The sequence below is a fragment of the Excalfactoria chinensis genome, chromosome 2, assembly GCF_039878825.1.
Source record: "Excalfactoria chinensis isolate bCotChi1 chromosome 2, bCotChi1.hap2, whole genome shotgun sequence".
Taxonomy (NCBI): domain Eukaryota; kingdom Metazoa; phylum Chordata; class Aves; order Galliformes; family Phasianidae; genus Excalfactoria; species Excalfactoria chinensis.
The window spans coordinates 120,227,805-120,247,147 of NC_092826.1; the positions used below are offsets into that span (position 1 = coordinate 120,227,805).

Genomic DNA, 19,343 nt, shown 5'->3' on the forward strand with positions numbered 1-19,343 from the left:
TGACTGAAACTCGTGAAACTATAAAAGATTAATATCTCTGACAATTCTGATTTGATTAGATTTTCATGATGAAATTTCATGCAGGATAAAGAAATTCATGTAGAATTTAATGTAGAATTTAATGTAGAACACTGTTGATTTTTTTTCATTGGTATAATTGATGGAGACCAGGAACAGATTTAAACCTACTGCTTGCCTTGGGGGTAGATCCTTGGCTGCAAGATAGACGTTTTAAAAACGCTTCTTTAAAATACAGCATTAAAGAGCACCATGACACTCTGACTAAATTGTGCCACTTTGGAATGCTGTCTGCTGGATTTTTAAGTGAGGAGTAAATTATGAACTCAATGAAAGAGGTGATGGAAAATCACTCTGGCCTGCTCTGGAAGGAGGATTGAGATCTTCTCAAGGAAAATATGGGCAAATTTGTTCACAGGCACAGACCTGTGGAAATGAGTATTGCCCAGAGCTCTGCACGCACACACTGCTATTGCGTAGCGTTCTGCTTAGCAGTTGGCACCATTGCTTATGTGAGTGAAGGGGAGAGGAAAGAGCTCCCCCAGCTCCTGTCCATCCACACAGGACAGCCTGTATCTAACCCAGAGTTCACTTGCTGTCCTAGCACTCCGTTGTACAAGAAAAGCCAAGAAGCACGGCTCTTTTAGAGAGTGCAAAAAGGGGATGTGAAGCAGGTTCAGCAGAGAGAAGAGTACAGAAAACTAAATGTGCACAGGAAAAGCATGATTGAACTGTGTTTGTCATACCAGTAGTTCCTTCTAGATGCTATAAAAATACAGAAGCTTGCTGTTTAGTTATACGATTAAACCTAAAACAGCTGATCGAAAAGATAGAGGTATACATACAGTGGTGGGGTGGGTGTTTAACACACAAATGGTTAAATCATATCGCTGGTAGAACTGCCAAAATAAACAAGAGGACTGCTCCTTTCTGCACTTGATGCAGAGGTCGTGCATTTATTCCTTTCCCTTACTCCGAGGTCAGTTGCATGTGCATCTCTGGAACTTACTTCAGAAGTTGGGAGAGTTCAAAATGCCACTGTTATATCATGCTCACTGAGCTGAGATAACCGCCCTACAAACACTGGTGGAATGAACCTACAAATCTTCAAGAGAAGCAAAATGTCCGCAGATAAAAGCGTTGTGACGTGTGTGCTTAGGGAATAAGTGAAGGACGTTTAACCTACCAAGGCTCTTCCATTAAAAAAATAAAGTATTATCAGATGAACTTTGACGCGGTTCTGCTCAGGAATAGATGAAATCTGCCCATGTTAGAGCACATCATGGTTGAAGATCATATCTGCACTCACCTTGCTTTTTGGATATTTGTTAATCAGGAATGTTATATCCTTCGGTTGAAGCATTTTTTTTTCCCTTGTATGATGCTGTGAAACCAAAGCATACTCAGCCTGATCCTGCAGTCACTGATGTCTGTGGTGAAACTCCCATTTCGTGCAGTGGTTGGGGACAAGGCCCTCCATTCTGCTCCAAGGCCAACTGGGACCTTGTAACACAATGCTTACACTGAAAGTTACAGCAGATGTTAAGCTTCCTTTGCCCAGTTCCTAATGAAGCTTTGAAAATGATCATATTTTGTTTTAAGATCTTGCTCTTTCTCTTTGCTGTATTTTAATCAACAACTGAGTGTATACAGTAGACTGTCATAAAGCTGTACACACCGCCTCTGCTTGGTTTCCCTATTACTAATGTCTCCCCTTCAGTTATACATTCAAAGGGAGCATGTGTCCATCTGTAAATTTCTTGTGATGGATGTTCTTTACAGTTCTGGCTCTTACCATGTGCCAGCCTGTAAAAATGCTCCCGGAGTCCATCTTAATGCAGTCATTGTAGCAAAGCAGTGCAAACTTTTCGTAATGAAAATCCTCACCAGGGAATGTTGATCTTATTAGCGACCTTAACCCCAAAGTGAATTGCCAAAATGACTATAAATCTTTTTAGAGTGCTGTCCAGAGAATCACTCCAAATATTTTCCTCTTTTACCTTTCTGCTTCCTTTTGGATGCCACTGGCTTGCTGCTTTGGGCCTGTATGTGAGCAGAGTCCTGAAGGTTCCCTGGGATGAGTCTTTTCCTTGCTGGCTGACAGGCAGCTCAGAAAGCACCATGCTTTCTCCATTTCTTAGCAAATAGGCTGCATGTGCATTTGAGGGTGAGAATATTATCTTAATTTTTAGTATTCATCGGCTTCATTTTAAATAGCAATAGGATACAAATGCAACACATCACAGCACTGGAAGATTGCAGCAGTTTTCCAGAAGCTACCTGTTTTCCTTTATCTGTCACTGCCTATGGAGGAGTAACACTCAAAAAGTTCATGAGAAACTTCAGAAAAAACAGATTGCTGTTATTTTGATGCATTAAATCTGTTTCTGTTGGTAGTTTAATATGATTCAACTCCAATGATGGTACTGTCCTACTTGAAGAACAATAGAATTTGAGTAAAAAAATTTTGGCAAATAAAATGAAAAATTGAAGATCTCTGACCCACTTTCTGTCAGATTCTAGCTGAACAGTTTTTCTTCAATCCTAATGTGTATCCGCATCACCTTTCTTATATGAAGAAGAAGACATGTTCATGCTCCACTGCTTCCTGTGCCATGTCTGGCACCCACTCACACAAAGGAAACGGAGAGGTAAAGGAAAAGGAAAGGAAAAAGAAAAGAAAAGGAGAGAGAGTACAGACAATGTTCATGAACTCCAAATTGCACAACAACTGAGGCAAGTCACTTGTGACTGGAAGCGGGTAATAGTCCAGAGTAGGCAATGTTGTCCGCTGTGGCCTTTTATACTGCACCATATTCCTGCTACCTCTCAGAATGGTCAAGGACCTTCATCTTTAGAGACTGATATATGTATTTTCCTTATATCTTGCTTTAGTCTCACTGTTCATGCCTGCAGTATAGACTTGTCCAGAAGATCTACCAAAGAGAACCAGCAGTGGGAAGGAGAGTGAATCAGCTTGGAAATAATCCCTCTTAAATAAAGGTTTCCACAGGACAGTCCAGATCATGTTATTTCTAGTCATCTCATCATTCTAGTTTGAGGTCTTGTTTATAACTCTAAAAATGAAAATATTTTCATCATAACAAGTAACCAAGAATCTGAGAAAAAATATTTGCCAGCTATTCACATTTTGTAACATGAAAAAGAAGAAAAAAAGAAAAAAAAACCAACAACAACATCATTTAAATATATCTCTGAGTCACAGACTATGTAGCTTGGCAGGTTTCCCATGGCACGATGCAGGATTCCTTGGCAAATGTTTCTCGGCTTTAGCTTTTTTAGTTTCTTCACCGTCACCTTGTTGCTCAAGGCATGTGAGCTCCTAAACTTAACCACTGCAACCTCATGGACTTCTAAAATTCCCCGTACCACTTTCATGAGCTGCTGCTGTGATCTTTCCCTTTGTATCTTTCTTTCCACTTTGCTGCATTACTGCGAGTTCTCTGTTTCCAGGTACCTCATCTTGTCTCTCTGATGCCTTCAAGCACCAGCTACCTGTTCTGAAATTGCTGCTCTTTCTCCCATCTCTTCTGCTTGCTACCTTTTCAGTCCGACCAGCTAAGCCTTACTTGCCCAAAGAGCATTATGCTCATTTAATTTTAGAGGGCTCTTTAATGATTTCGGTGAGTGTATCTGGGTTGCCAATATACAGACTTTTCACCAAGAATATTGAACATGTTCAAACAAGAGATGATCCTTCCTGCTTTCTGTGGTAACAAGGAAGGTGATTGGATTCCCCACTTCTGTTCTCACCAAACTGTGCAAATGGAGAAGCAGATGGTGTCCAGATAGCTACTTTGGAAGTTACTTCTTACATTTCCAGTTCCGTGTCTAGCCGTGGAGGCAATTGTATTGGCAATACTAGAATTGTCTTGTTGGCTCCGTTACATTTTGGTTATAAAGAGAGTTTATGACTGTTCTTCACTCTTCAGTACCATTTTTCTTTACGTGAGCTCTCTTCCATGTATCCATTTTACCTGTAGCTTAATCACTCAATGTAAAAAACTGGAAAACAGCTTCCGATCTGGATGTCACTAATTGGTTCAAAATATCAGCCAGGAAACTTGCAGAAGTGTTTTCCTGTGCCTCAGTGCATGCAGTTTTATAGTTGCCTTTTTTTTTCCTTGTCTGTACTGCAGTATGTGCTAGAGCAGTGTTTATCAATACCTTTAATTTCAATCTGTATGAAAACACTGACTTTTCTTACAATTAGTTACAGGCTGCCTTTGCTTTGTGGACCACGGGCTGAAAATAAAGTCTAGAAGTAATGTGGTCAGTTTACAGTTAAACCTCATTTATCTCGAGGGTGTCACTGCATTGTCATTGTATACAATACTTTTAGAATTGCTTTGGCATGTTAGCAGAGTTGCACCAGGGAGAATTTTTTCATAGAGACTTGCTTAGGAAATGTTTATATCTCAGTTTTTACTGAGTAGCATAGACGTGAAACACACTGTCTGTAAAATAAAGTGCTCTACCTTTTAGACACCCATATTCAGTTCAGACACAGGATATTCAGTGAAGGTGAAAAACAGTATGAAACGACAACGCGAAATGAGGAAAGAACACAAAGTTGGTGAATGGTAAAATCTTACTTGTTTGGCTACATATGAGTGAACCTTTCAGCCAAAGAATTAGTAGTATGAAGTCCTTCTAAACTGTAAGTAGTTGCTAACTTTCTCAGGATATGTTAGGTTTTATGTTGAGGTCTGTACTTTTATTTCCATGTTATCACAAATCACAGCGTGGTTGATAGGGACAGGATCCTCTGGGTCCCTGTGCCCCAGTAGGGCCAGCCTAAGCAGGGTGCCCAGGCCCACGTGCGGGCAGCTTCTGAAGATCTCTAAAGAGGAGACCTACACAGCCTCCAGGGACCTGTGCCAGCACTCTGGTGCCACACAGAACAGAAGTGCTGCCTCATTCAGAGGGACCTCCTGTCTTCCACTTTGTGCCCAGTGTCTCCACTGAACAGTCCCAGCTCTCTCCAGCCCTTCGTTATAGTGAAGATGTTCCAGTCCCTTTGTGGCCCTTCACTGTGCCCTCTCCAGTATGTCCCTGTCTCTGAAGATCCCAGAACTCCAGCACCTCACCACTGTTGGATTACCATAAAAAAAGTAGATTTATTAACTGAAAAGAGTGACGGTGCAGACTCTAGCTAATATCCACATAACTATGTAGATGCGTAGCCTTTCTTTACCTCAGGATCTTGTTCCGTGATAGCTCCTAGCTTTCAGAGGTACATCTTTATTTATAATATGACGTCTCCAACTCATCTTCAGATCTGTAGGCTATGGGCATTCTGGTCCCGCCTTACAAGTAAAGATTTTTTTCCTCCATTCAGTGGGTACTTTTCAAGGAGCACTGAATAAAGGTTTTGCTCTAAGACTTAGAGAAGGAATGGTGAAAGAGGACAGAGACCTGTAGATTTCTTGTAAAATCTCCCTCCTCCCTTATCCCAAAACCAAACCAAAACAAAAACAGCAAAAAACAACAACAAAACACAGCAGCAACCAACAAAAATAGGAAAATATGGCAGCTTGACAACGTTTGAGATTTCTTGAACTAACAGAGAAACTAAATTAGGCTTTTGGTGCACTGTATTTCTTTCCGTCCTATCTTCTTCCTTGTTTAACTGTGTGGTTTGTAACAGCAGTGGTGTTGGGGCCCTCAGAGCATGGATTTTGTGGTAAGCAAAGTCAGGGAAGGTTGAGAGGATAAAGGAAGCGCACAGAAGGGAAGCGTATCTCTTTCCCCCACTGGAATATCTCTCTTTCCTGAGGTACACGTACATACAGATTTTACACACTGTTTTTAAGGTCAGAGGACGGACACATCTTCTGCCACAGGAGACAGATCCAGCTCCGTGCCTTTCTCAGGGGAAAAAAAAGAAGGAATTTTACAGAATCAAACCTTCACTTTAAGTAGTCTCACGTAAGATTAGCATCACAGATGGGAGGATATATCCCCAAGTAAGGACTTCTGGATTCAGCTTGCATAAATAGACCTCAGGGAGTGAGTGGGTGAGTGAGTCAAGTGAAAGATACAAAGAACAAAGGTGAGATTTTACATTTTTGTGGCTGCTGGGCGTGCTTCCAGTTCAGTGGTACTGGGAGAGCTATCATCCACCTTTAAGGATAGCATTAAAAAATACTGACTTGAGATGAACGTTCCCATCCAAGGCGTACTGGACTTGCGGTGCTGGCAAGTCATTACTAAAGAATAATTAGTGCCAAAATGTGAGAAGAGATCTTCATATAACTGCTGATTAAGTGTCTCTACTTCCCCAATCATCCATCCAATATTCCAATTGAACTGCCAGCCAAAATTCATGAGGCAAGTTTCATTACGTTAGTGCTGCCTAGCCGAGAGTTGGCATTCTGTTGTAGTCATGATGGTGGGATGGATAGGAGTCTGTAAGACGAATTCATAATGCTTCATTATGATGAAATATCAAAGTATGTTGGAAGGTCACCTTGTGTTGTATAATTATATATTCAAAAGAGTTTAAATTCTTTCCTCAGCCCTCAGTGAATCTGAGACAACAGCAGCGATGGGAAAAACCTCTCTTAAAAATCCCAAGAATCATACTTGTTTTGGCATGACACTGCCTAAGGTGATTTGCGAACAAGGCTGACTTTGCCAAGCTTTCACATTAACACACGGTTCAACGTACGTTTTGCAACATTAAATCTACTTTCCATTTGCATGGATGGAATTGCCTGATTGTATACATTTTGTTAGTTTAAAAGGCTCCAATATTCTAATACTGGAGCCAAAATGAATTTCTCGAAGTGATGGAGGCTGTATGTTAATTACTTTAACAAGTCATTCAAAACAGTGTCTAAAGTTGTTGCTTTGTCTGACTTTGGAAGGTATCGGTGTATCTGCTATTGTAGCTACTGACCATCCTGAAAATCAGGCTCAAAACTGACATCAGAAGATACTCATATCAATGTGAAGTTGTTTCATTGGGTTGGGTTGTTTTTGTACAAGCCAGCATTGCCAGGTACCTTAAAGCTTATAAAACACAGAAACCCGCAGGTATGAGTTGAAGTGGTCTTGTCAGAGAGTAGCATGCACAACTAAGAAGCAGCGTGTGCCATTATTTATCACCTCTTCAGAGTCTAAATAAAAAAGCCCTTTATGGACAAGTACCAGACATTTTAGCCCATTGGTTTAAATCTGATGTCATATAGTTTCAAATTGAGCTTGATTAAATTGTTCACTGTGTGTCTGCCTAAAGCAGCTTGCAGTGTGAGCTGACAGGACGTGACTTGGATGGTAGCAACCGTAGAAGCAAAAGGCACATTTAGCTCATCAAAGGTGGTCGGCACATCCTCCAGTTATTGCTGTGCTTTTTTTCCTAGTGGCACAAGATTTCTGTAAAGCTTATTATGCCTGAGACCTGTCACCATCCTCTGGGCCTACCTTGGCATAGATAAGGGTGGCAGAGCGCTGGAACAGGCTGTCCAGAGAGCTTATGGAGTCTCCTTCTCTGGAGGTATTTGAGACTCACCTGGACACCTTCCTGTGCAACCTACTGTAGGGAACCTGCTTTAGCAGGGGATGGGACTGGATGATCTCCAGGGGTCCCTTCTATCCCCTGGGATTCTGTGATTCTGTGAATCTCTTGGGAATTTAGACACAAAGCTGCGCTGTTCATCACAACTTGCTGTTCTGTAGACCAAGATGGCAATACAGTTACACAGAGTAAAAATATTTTCAATTGCATTTTGAGAGGAAAAAACTGTGTACCACTCTCTGAATGGAATTTTTGACGCTGTTATTTTCTGAAAGCTTTGGAGATTCCACCTATTAATTTGTTTCTTTCCTGAATGTATTTATGCAGCGGAAGTATTCCTCTCCTTCAAGGTAAATTCTGTATCACTTCACACCCCATTCTTTACAGACCTTCATAAATCCATTGTCATTTATTTGATCCTTTAAACTTGGTGGAAGTGTGTTTCCAATATACAACATAAAAAGAATTTAATTTTGAATGTATGCCATAACAATTAATCTCCAATCGTATTATACTTTAATGAATGCATGTTATTTCACTCTGTTTTTGTCTCTTTAAACAGCTCATTATGTTCTGTCTTATTTTGATTATATGTAGGGTAATATTAGCGGAGAGAAAGGTTATTCATGTTGAAGGATGCAGTTAAATTCTAAAAAGTAGCATATTCAAAAATATTTCTTATCTGTCCCGTTCTTTATCAACGTTAGCAAAAAAGTATCCTCAAAGACTGGATAAAATACGAAGGCAAAAAGAAGTGAGATCACAGAAAATAACGAGCTTTCACCTTACACTGGCAGCTGACAAATAAAAGTTCACATTAATTAAAGGAAAAAATATCTCTTTATTCTTTCAGGCCACTCTTCCGTGGAAATTCAGATGTTGATCAGCTAGGAAAAATCTTTGAGTAAGTAATAACCAGTTGCATTATGTCAATATATGTTTAATACTGAAACACTGTGAGGTTTCTTTGCTGTGTTTTTAATGCAGTAATGCGTCTAGAACGAAGTGTTCCTAGAGCCTGTTTCCTACTGCTGCTCTACACAACGTGATATTTCCATGCATTCTGTGTCAGTGTGGGAGGAGGAAGCAACGCGGAATAGAGTTCTGCAGAACTAGCAGCCATCATCAGGAAGTTATGAGAGGCTTCTGTTTGGGGCTTTTTAAATCCCTTAAACATACTGTGCTCGTTCTATTAGTGAGTTTTCCTAAGCAGTTAGTTTCAAGAGATTCTCTTTGCTCAAATGCAAATGCATTTTTCGTTGCAACAAATGCAGCTTTCATTTTATTCAGTAATTTCTTTGTGTATTTCAGAAAACAACATTAGAATCCTTTAAAATTCCAATTAAATTAAAAAGTCGAGGATGTTTACAAACAGCTTCTTTATGGGAAAGCCTTCCATACATGAGAAAATAGTTTAGCTTTTAAAAAATACTGTATAACCTGCTAAAACAAGTAATAGTCCAGCTAGCTATGAGAATAGAAGGAATAGCAGCACTTAATGTGGATTTGCTCGGAGACTGATTAATAGACTTTCCTTTAAAACCTTTTTTTCAATTCAGGGAGTTTGCGTTTTTCTTCTTTAGATATATAGAATATGTTGAGGAGGTGGAGAGGCTCTGAAGTCTCTGAGGTAGATTAACTCTTACAAAATATGTTCTTATTAGAAACAGAAACAACCAAACAATAAACTGTCAAATGACTGATATTCCCAATGTGTCAATCAAGTAGGAATATATATATATTAATTATTTCTTACAAAAGCTCTTCAGGGCAAGGAATGTTCCTGAATTTGTAAGAACTGGGTAGTTTGAAGATTCATGCACACGTCACTTCATTAGGAAATCAGACACACTTAGGGCTCATCTCATGTCACTGAATGAATGCCTGTTCGCCTCTGCACCGCTCTGATCCTTTTTCCTGTGTAGAGACTGCAAGGATCTGCTGATCTTCATGAAGGAAGAAACAGTGTTCAATTAAAGATACTCCAAACTGAAGATAGTAGCTTTTTTTTTCAGGAAAAAGAGCATAATTAGAATAAATAATGCATTTTTCCACATAGCCAGACTTCCAGTTCTCAAATCGTAACAGATCTGTTTCTGAGCGTTTTCATTATTTAGTATGAGGTTCCTAAATTGCAGGTCTTGATTTCACACAGTTGACTTCCTTTTCCTGCATACCATACCAGTGTATGTGACTCACTTGCGTGGTTGATTTGTCATGCGCTGAATAGCTCTTCCTGCATAATCCAGAAAAATCAGTCCTTCAAGTTTACATTTTCCTCTGCCAAAACTACACTTTCAGTCCTGCAATATTCTGCTGTATTAAATAGTTTTAATACATGGAATTTGTTTTGAGGGGGAGGGGAGAGGAGGGAAGGGGGAGAAGCTATAGCTGTGATTTTTTAAGGATTTTGATTTGATTTACTAATGATATTTAAGAGGAAAAACCTAAATTAATTGGGATAGGACTAAATTCATAGCTGGTAGCAGCAACCTCCAACAGGATCTGTCCATCCCTAGGGGGCGAGATTACCTGTGCAGAAAAGAATTCATCAAGAAAAGAAAGTGCAGGGCTAATTTTAGAAGAAATTCCTTACTATACATTTACTTAAAGAGAAAATTTGCTTTTGCTTCTTTTGTTCATTTCTCCTTAAACAGTTCAGAAGTCACTTGTTCGGGTTTGGTGGGGAGGGGTTATGCTAAATAGTGTTTATTTTGTGTTTTCACAGCTGGACAACCCTATAGAGTTAGGCATAGCTCTTCTTGTAGGAGGATTGTTTCTTTCTACGGTAGTGAGTCATTCTTCAGACAAATTTGGATGGAAAGTAGTTTCAGGATTTTCATGCATACTGGACTGATGTGTTCTTTCATGTAATCAAACTGTGCTCTGCCTTTGCTTTACATGTGCGTTCTGACCTGCGTCAGGTAAAATTCCAGTGCACGTGAGGGTAAATCCTTAGGAGGTGCCCCCAAACAAAGTCCTGCTTTTCCAGGAGATTTTCTGCATGTGGGATGTCCTCACAGATTTCAGAGTAAATGCTGCAGTGGTGTGAGCAGACTTGTCTCTCATTGTGATCAACGAGAGCAGAAAGTACTCAGCATTTCTCAAGACCGGGCCTGAACCTTTGGCAGGAGGCGAAACTCATCCAAGATACACCCAAACTTAGTCACTGAAATGGTAATGCTACCAGACCAGAGTGAGGGCATCTACTTAGACATTCATTATTAAGAGTTTTGAATATTGCAGGAGTGTGGACCTAAAAATATCTTTCTGCTCTTCGCCTTGCCCACCCTACCTGCCTGACTGGCTGCCTCCTGGTTTCTTTTTGTTAGCTTTGCCTGGGCCTGTGCTAATTCTGCCCTCTTCATGCTCTCTCATACAAAAAATAAAAAGCCAGGAACTGGCCAAACACAATGGAATGACAGGCTAAATTTCAGTGTTACTTAAAATACTTCTCCGTCCTCCTATGGTGCTGTTTGTGTTACGTTTAATACAGGTTTGGATCGTCAAACAGCTAATCACACAGCTATAACCAGCGTGGCCCAGGGTGCTGCCCTATACCCCTGACATACCTGTGGTGATACAGAAAGTACTAATTTTTCACAGAGATTTAACTCATCTTTTCCCAAGAGCACTGTTGTTTTCTGATACAGTAAAACTTAAAGTACCCTGAGGCATTAATTGCTTTGACCTTCTAGTCACGCTTTTGTTTTGAGGACGTGTTAATTTTAGCTGAGCCAAATTATAATCTAAAATCCACATAGATAGAGCTAGACTAATTCCACTCGGTTCAGGTAACCTATGACTTATAACAAAATGTTGGCCCTTGGCCTCACCCGGTCTTATTACCAACCTCAGCAAGAAGAAAGGTCAATGCTGCTCCCTAGTGGCACTGTGTTTCCTGCAGACCCAAGTATTTAGTGAAGCTTTTCCTTGTTCCTTCTCGTCTTACTGTTAGCATTTCAGTTAAAAGTCTCAGCTTTACAGGCTGTATAATCTGGATTTCCCTAAAACCTGACATGAGATGTCAGGTCTTTTCAGGAATTTCCATCAGAAACTGATGTTTCACTGCCACAAACATTAACGTCAGACTAAAACATGAAATATACGAGACATGACCCAGTATTGGACGTTTACCTACTATTTCATTTATTTGGGTTTTGTAACCTTAGCATAGCTATTTACCGAGTTAAATTCCTTCTAGAATTTAAAGTAACAAGGTAAGAAATGATTAAAAGAAACTCAAATATTCTCTTGAAAGGTAAAGAAAAAATAAAATACAATGGGAAGTAGAAACACAAAGATACTCAAGTCCTGTGCCCCTCTGAACAGAGACTTTGAAACCTGTATTGTGAAGCAAATAAATTGTTTAACTTTAGGCAACAATTACTGCACATAGCTTTGAAGCATTATGAAACATCCCTTTTATTGCCTTACCCTCATCTTGACCCACACTCTTCTCTCAGCCTCTATTCTTGTGAATAAAGGTCCTTGCATGCAATTCCCCTTTGAAACTTACTGCTTTTAATCATCCCGGAGTGACATATGTTGCACCATCCAGTGAAGAGCTGAGCAAATTTCTTCCAAAGCACTCAGCACTTTTTCAACAAAAAAGACTCATAAAATTGAGACCTAGGCCAGAAAACCGTGCTGGCCACAGAATGATTTCTGCCAAGCACATTGAAGGCCTACACTCATCACCCTCTATTCACAGCGATCAGTGCGTTACTGTCCAGCTAATCTCATTTAAACCGAAAGACTTAATCATAAAGTAAATTGTCACTCGGTACATTAAATACAAAATGGAGACTGCGTAAACGTCCAGAGCTAACATTATGTTACGTTTCACAGTGTAATTGGACTCCCAGAAGAAGACGACTGGCCTAACGATGTCGCCCTTCCAAGAAATGCTTTTGCTTCCAGACCTGCACAACCTATTGAAAGATTTGTACCAGATATTGATGAAATGGGCAAAGACTTGCTTCTTGTGAGTTTCCATCTGTTTTGTCCAAACTGCATGACTAATAACTGCATGCCAAGAAATGTTTCTGTTTCCATTTAATGAAGTTACTAATGAAGCTGAAAAGCAAGTAGACAAATTTATGTGTATCTGTGAAACATCAGCACAAAGACACCAGCTCTGGCTCAAGAGGTGTCAGAGGTGAGAGCAGATAAAGGCTAGGAAACTGCCACAGAAGGACCTGTTTGACATACCTTCTGCCTTGATCCTCTTTACAGAGTGCTGTTGTGGGACTGATTAGAAGCCATTCTAATGTTAGTCTGATACAAGTATGGAAAATGATCTGCTGTTTCTCACAGTGTGGTGCAAAGCAGGAAATGGGCCGCATAGGCAGGTTACATCAGAATCAGAGTACTGAAAAGTTGATATTTGGGATTTGCCATTTAATCATTGCCTCTTGCAGCTGGCAGGACTGAACAGAAACAAACAAGTTGTGCTTGTAAAACTAGTAGCATGTAAGTCAAATTATTTCCAGCATTCTTATAGATCTGTTAGACACCTTGACTCTAAAGTTCGGTCTTTGAATTGAATATTGAGAATGACTTGGCGTTTTGCTGTTGTTGAAATCTAGATAAATTTCTTCTCTGAAAGCCTTAGAAAGATCTCAGTTTGTATGGACTCTTTAGAGAGGGCTCATTGCAAATCTTGAAAGATTTGCTGCATCACTTTATCTGCTCCAACCAAGGTTACCTGTATACAACAACAGGTCATTCTCCACTGTCATTATAACTACATCTCCCAGCTTCAGTAAAGTAGACTACACCTGGACACTTTAAATGGCAGAAGTGGAATGCATCTTTTGTGCTTGCAGGCAGATTGGAAATGGAAGCTATACATGGGAGAAGAACTAGATTTGAAAACAAGTAGTAAAATATGGCTAGAGCACAGTGAGAGTGAGGCATGATGGGCAGAAAGAAGAGAAAATCTTTGCCTAGATGGTAAGGTGGGAAGCCATTACTGTTAGGCAAAAAAAAAAGAGACCTGAGATCCACAGATGAGAGGGAATGGAAAGTCACTGGATTAAATTTCAGGAGTTAAATGATAGAAATTCTGATGCAAGTAAAGAAAGTGAGAGCTGAATCTGCCTAGACAAAGACACTAGGATGAATACTATTTGAAGGTGAAGGAACGGAAAAGAACAAGGTATAAAGCATACAGAGAGAGTTCTGAGCTGGCTGGACCAAGGCTGGGAAAAGGAGCTGGAAAGTAGGCAAGCAAAATACAAGTAGGAAGAAGAGGGAGAATTCCCAGTGTGATGATACAAGAGCTTTTAAGGTGACCTTAAATTAGGAGTATACCATCACTGCAACATAAACAGTGGAATTAGGCTGAAAATTAGGGAAGAGAAATGGATCTGCAACAAGCAGGAAGGGGTTTGGAACAAGGCAGAAATATCTGAGAGTAACAGACCCAAGATCTGTGATAACTTCAGCACAACTCTGAAAAGACTTTGAATGAAATACAGTTTAAAGTCACAGTTAAAGCCCAAATGACTACATCATCTATATGTAGTCAGTGAAAAATATGAGATGATGATACTGAGCAGCATGAGGAGCAGAGTTTTCAGCACACCTGCAGACTGACACTGATGAATATTAAATGTTCTTTTGGATGTTTCTTTTATTTCAGCATGATGGAAGTTTTCTGTTTTGTTTTGTTTGTTTGTTTGAAATGTAGGAAACTGAACACTTAACATTAACACACAAAGGGTATAAGGTCAAGGATTCAACTTCTGTAGAGATGTTGAGCCTAGGAATTAATGCATGCCTTAGAAAGCATTCCGTGTTTGTGTAGCCACAAAGAGCAGTGCATTGAGTATTGAGAGGAATCAAAAGCATTTTGTAGGTAGTTGTTCCCCACAGTCTGTGAGGCAGAGTCTGTCCTTTGTATATGCACTCAAGAAAATAGGAATTCTGAAGCTTCCTAAACTGTGAACACTTAAATGTTCTAACCTGGTATTTTCTATCAGCCTTGGGGATTCGTATACTGTAAGCCCACTGCCCCACTGCTTGTTTTAATGTGCATGGTCATCTTATCATGCAGCACCTTCTGTGACCCCACTGTGCCTCACAGTGATCATAAATGGGCAGTGACTTGCAATGTTAGCAATTTTAACTCTACGTTGTAGTTAAAAACAACTTCTTTTCATACTTACAGAAATGCTTAGCGTTCAATCCAGCCAAGAGAATATCTGCCTATGCTGCCCTGTCTCACCCATATTTCCATGGTCTGGAAAAATGCAAGGAGAATCTGGACTCTCACATGTCATCCAGCCAAAACTCCAGTGAGGTGAATGCATCATAATGCTGACTGAAGACGAACCTATAAATGAACAAGATGCGTAGCTGACAAGGCCACTGTCCCATACAAACCACATGGCTGTTCTAGTGAAGATCATTGTTTGGAGGTTTTACACACCTGTCTTTCATTTTGGGATTGCGATGCGCTTATCCGAGGAAATCAACGTAGTTTACTTTCATCAGAGCAATGCAAGGGCCGGGGCTTTGGCCTGCTCCCATTGCAGCTTTATGTTTGTTTTGTTTTTGTTTTGTTTGTCTGCCTGGGAAAACTCCAGACGAAGAGAAGCTGCTGACCAGTTTTGCTGCCGTTTTATCCTTCTAAAATTGAATGCTGCCAGTGTGGAGTAGGATGATGAAGTCACTGCCAAAACAGGATACAATCTCTCTCTAGCTGCTGAAGCACGATTTGGTACTTTTACTATGATGGTGTGATCTTTTAGAGTGATATTTAAAGAATGGCATTGAAATATCAGATCTCTGCAACCTGCAGTTAACTGATACATACAATTAACATCCAGCTACTGTGCACTCGTAGAATACATGCAGGTCCTTCCCCACCTGAAAACTCGGATGGATTATTTTGTTACTTCATCGCTCTATACAAACAACAGTTATGATAGTGATCATAATAAATGTCTCAGCTTTTAGGGTTTTTTTTTTTAAATACACAAACAAGTTATTATCTAGTTAAGTTTGTGTGCATGTTTCAAAAGCGAGTGTTTAAAAAAGCTTATGAGGTCCTGTTCTTCAAGATCCATTCAGTTTCCAAATGGTCAGTTTACGTTGGAATCCATGCACATTCTAACCCATCATCTAACCCATCATTCCTTCCCGGAAACAGCTGCAAACACACTTTCTCTCTCTCATTCTGAACCTTCTGATATGCAGATCAAAGATACGAGCAGAGCCAATGAAGATGAATACAGGTTTTCATCTTTAACCTGTTCTCATCATTATCTGAAAAGGAACGTAAAGCAAATATTCCCGGTTTGGAATGAGAGAATCCTATACCTGTTAAGTACAGTTATTTACCTGTGCAGAATTGTGTGCTGTATTCTGTGCTGCCTTACCTACAACAGCCCCCATGCATCTCAGGTGCATGAATATTACTGTCACAAAACGCCTCAGATGTTGCTTATTAAGAAGACTTGTTTTCTATGCAGAAATGCATGAGCTTCTCTCCTAAGCCACCATGTGGTACACTGGCACATGCTTCTCCACTAGGCTTAATGTGCCATTACTGAATGTCAGAATAACTGAGCAATTCACATGCCTTTATGGAACAGTAACTTTAAATATTAAATTTTTATATTTAGTATTTTTACCTTAACTAAAAACTATTTTCAGTATTTTAAAAAGAAGCGTTTATTTTTTTCTTTTTTAATACTCTACTGGGAAGAAAAAAAAAATGAAAAAAAAAGAAGAAAAAGAAATATTTCCAATCCTTGAAAGCCATTCCCTTGTATGACTTCAGTGCATTTACCTGGATATGACTTGGGGGAAAAATTGGCCCAACGAGTTAACCCTGACCATAATAGTATAAACATACCCTATTGCAATGTAACTGATGAGAAGTGAGGCAGCCAGCTTTGCTTACTCCTGTGACAGTCCCTTATGCTACCCTCTTCCTCGTCTCTGTTTCTTCTCGTCTGGCTACAGAGCCAGCGTTCCACCCTTGCTCACGGCGCGCTTGGCAGAAGCAGGTCCTTAGCACTGAATTGAGCAATGTAATTGTGCCAGACATGGCTCAGGAACCTGTAGGTGTCTCCTGGTGGGTGTCTCAGTGCTTGTGGTGCACTTCACTGTTAACTCTGTTTCAGGTATCTGTACTGTCTGGGACTTGGCCCCTTGCTAAGATGGTGAGTGGATCTTTCTGGTCTCCTGGATAAAGCTTTTCTTTACTGTTCGACACTTAACCGTGCAACGTGTAGTTAACATTATGCCTTCTTGAAATAGGCCAGATTTTAAAAGGACCACTTATGTGCATGCATGCAGTGGCCTGTGCCTTTCTTCATGCCCGGAATGGTACCCGTTCCAAACCTACCAGCATGAGCAGGCAAGTTGCATATTAGGCCTGGCAAGAGCACATACGAGGCATCTGCACATGGGGATAATACAGATGCACAGCGCAAGAATTCTGGAAGCTCCACCAGTGGCAAGCAGAAGGCCAGGGAGCAGCCACAGCAGCTCACTCCTCTGAGCTCAGCTTTGCCTTTGCTGGTCTCTCTGCTCCTACATCCAAGGAGAGCGACAAGCTCGTGGTACTGGTGCTGAACCAACCCTATTCCTCCGTCATTCAGCAAACCTGAGTGGGAACAGGGCTTGGGTATTCATAGAGAAGAATAGACCAACGTGGTATTTTTGATGACATATTTTAAACACTAATTAGAATGACAAATAGAGACAAAATACAGGAGAATCTTGCAACAGCAACAAAAGAAAAGTTCTCCACACAGTTAAGCACTTTTTACAACATTCCACATGTTACCTGCCACCAAGCTTCTGCACATACAATATCAGGGCATTCAGCTGGCACTGGCTTGCCATCAGCTGTCAGGGAACTTTCCCAGAGCTCTCCGAGAGCTAACGTTGGGTGAACATGGGGGTGGGGTGGGGGTGTTGCTTTGCAGTTAGACTCCAGACTCTCAGATAGTGATGTGCATCTGCTGCCTGGTAGGAGAGCTGGGTGTACTGGGCTTAGCAGCGCAAAGGCTGGAAGAGAATATGGTTGTGGACTGTAGGCAAGTTGTTAGGGCAAAATAAAAAGAGAGGGAAGTTAACGCTCAAAGCCAAAGCTTACTGTGGGCACAAGAACGAGAGGAAAAAAAGTGGGAATTGACAGAAGATTAACTGTTGGGGCAGCATTTCCCAGTTTGTAGTATCAGAAGTGGAACTCGAGCAAGCAGCAGAGAAAAGCATGGGCGGCATGTGGAATTGGAAGCAGAGCTTCTGTGACATGGTGCTGTACATCATCTAATATAGGATTGGGTTATATGTGGGAGTTTTCAGGAGAAATAGCTTGGAAAAGGTTGTATTGATGGTCATGTTCTGGAACAAACATCCAGTTGGAGTGACAGGAACAAATAAAAAGAGATCTGTGTTGACAGGGCTGGGAAAAAGGATCCTTTTTCCCACATGATAGCAATGGACTGGATTCAAAGGCCCAAGGACTTTCCAAATGACCTCCTTTTCAAAATCCCTTCAGGAAGAAATTCCAGCAGTCCTTCTCTGATGTGCCTTAGGCTTTCTCTTACTCCCACTTCCCCTGCCAAGCCATGAGGCTTCACATACCCTGGTAAGCCAAGGAGGGCTGTTCTCTAGATGGGCAAAAAGCTGGCACTGGCTGACAGCATGCGGGAACCGCGCTGCTAGTGAGACAGCACAAAGACAACTGGGAGACTGCTTACATCATGCTCTTGTTCCTTATATCTTCGTGGTGTGGTCCTCAAGTACCTTTACTTCTTAATGCTGTATGTGTAGGATTAGAAGTATACGTGTGAAAAAAGTGCTCCTCGATGCAGTTAGTCCAGACCGTGGTGACAACTCTTCATAAACCCTTTAAAAAATACTTCAGAACACAGTTCTTAAAAATGACTCTGTCTGCATGTGTTCTGCAGGACTGGTTCTACAGCAGCTAAAGCCCACTGCCTAGCAAAAAATATATGAAAAGGGTGGATGATTAGCTCCTAGAGCACCCGCAGCCAGACACCGCGCTCTTCTCACCAGTCAATAGGATGTTCTTGGGAAACAGAAGGAGCAGTTTCCATCTCCCACCGATGCGTTTGCTGTCCCTGCTACATAATTCTGCAGGGATAAAAAACAGACACAGCAGACAAAGAAAAGTCCCACTGAAGCCAGCTGGTGCCATGCCACAGCAATAAGACTGGGGCAGCCCCTGTCTCCTCACCCAGTCCCCACACTCAGTCTAGCTCTGCAGTTCCTCTCTTCCAGCATCCTTATGGAAAACAAGTCAGTGACACTCACAGGTGCTATTTCCAGCAAGATTCTTCCAGTGTTTCAATAGCTGCACAACGACACTGTCCCCTCAGCCTCTTTTATCAAGTGCTGCTTCTTTTAGTCCAGCAGCCCAGAAGAGATGATTTTAAAAGGCTCTCTTTGTGCATGGTCTCACTTCACCTTAGTTTTGTGTACACCTTTGTTGCCTCCTGTGTGCCAGGTAAAATTCCAAGAGCAGGGTTTGTGCATATCTCTGTATTTCTGTGTAGGCTGTGCCCACACGCCGGTTTGTCTTTATCCAGCACACTGGCTTGCTATGTGAAATGCTAGGGGTGCCTTTCTGTCTTGAGTCCTAAAATACACTCAAACAATGAAGATATGCTTGCAAAATTTTGACACGCGGTGCTACGTGTGTGTATAGAGCCTCTCACGTGAAAGGAAGCAGCAGATTGTAGGCAGTAATTGAGAATACTCTGCATGGGAGATGGTGTCCAGCATCCTCACT

The 19,343-nt window shown here is 40.9% G+C and overlaps 1 protein-coding gene across 1 annotated transcript in view; it reads left to right on the forward strand.

Moving 5' to 3' along the window:
• Positions 1-19,343, forward strand: part of CDK6 (cyclin dependent kinase 6) — a 132,864-nt gene that overhangs the window by 104,626 nt on the left and 8,895 nt on the right. The window contains exons 6-9 of the mRNA XM_072328405.1: positions 8,415-8,465; positions 12,413-12,548; positions 14,739-14,870; positions 16,702-16,740. Coding sequence (XP_072184506.1) covers positions 8,415-8,465; positions 12,413-12,548; positions 14,739-14,870; positions 16,702-16,740 — 358 coding nt within the window. The remainder of the gene's footprint in view (positions 1-8,414; positions 8,466-12,412; positions 12,549-14,738; positions 14,871-16,701; positions 16,741-19,343) is intronic.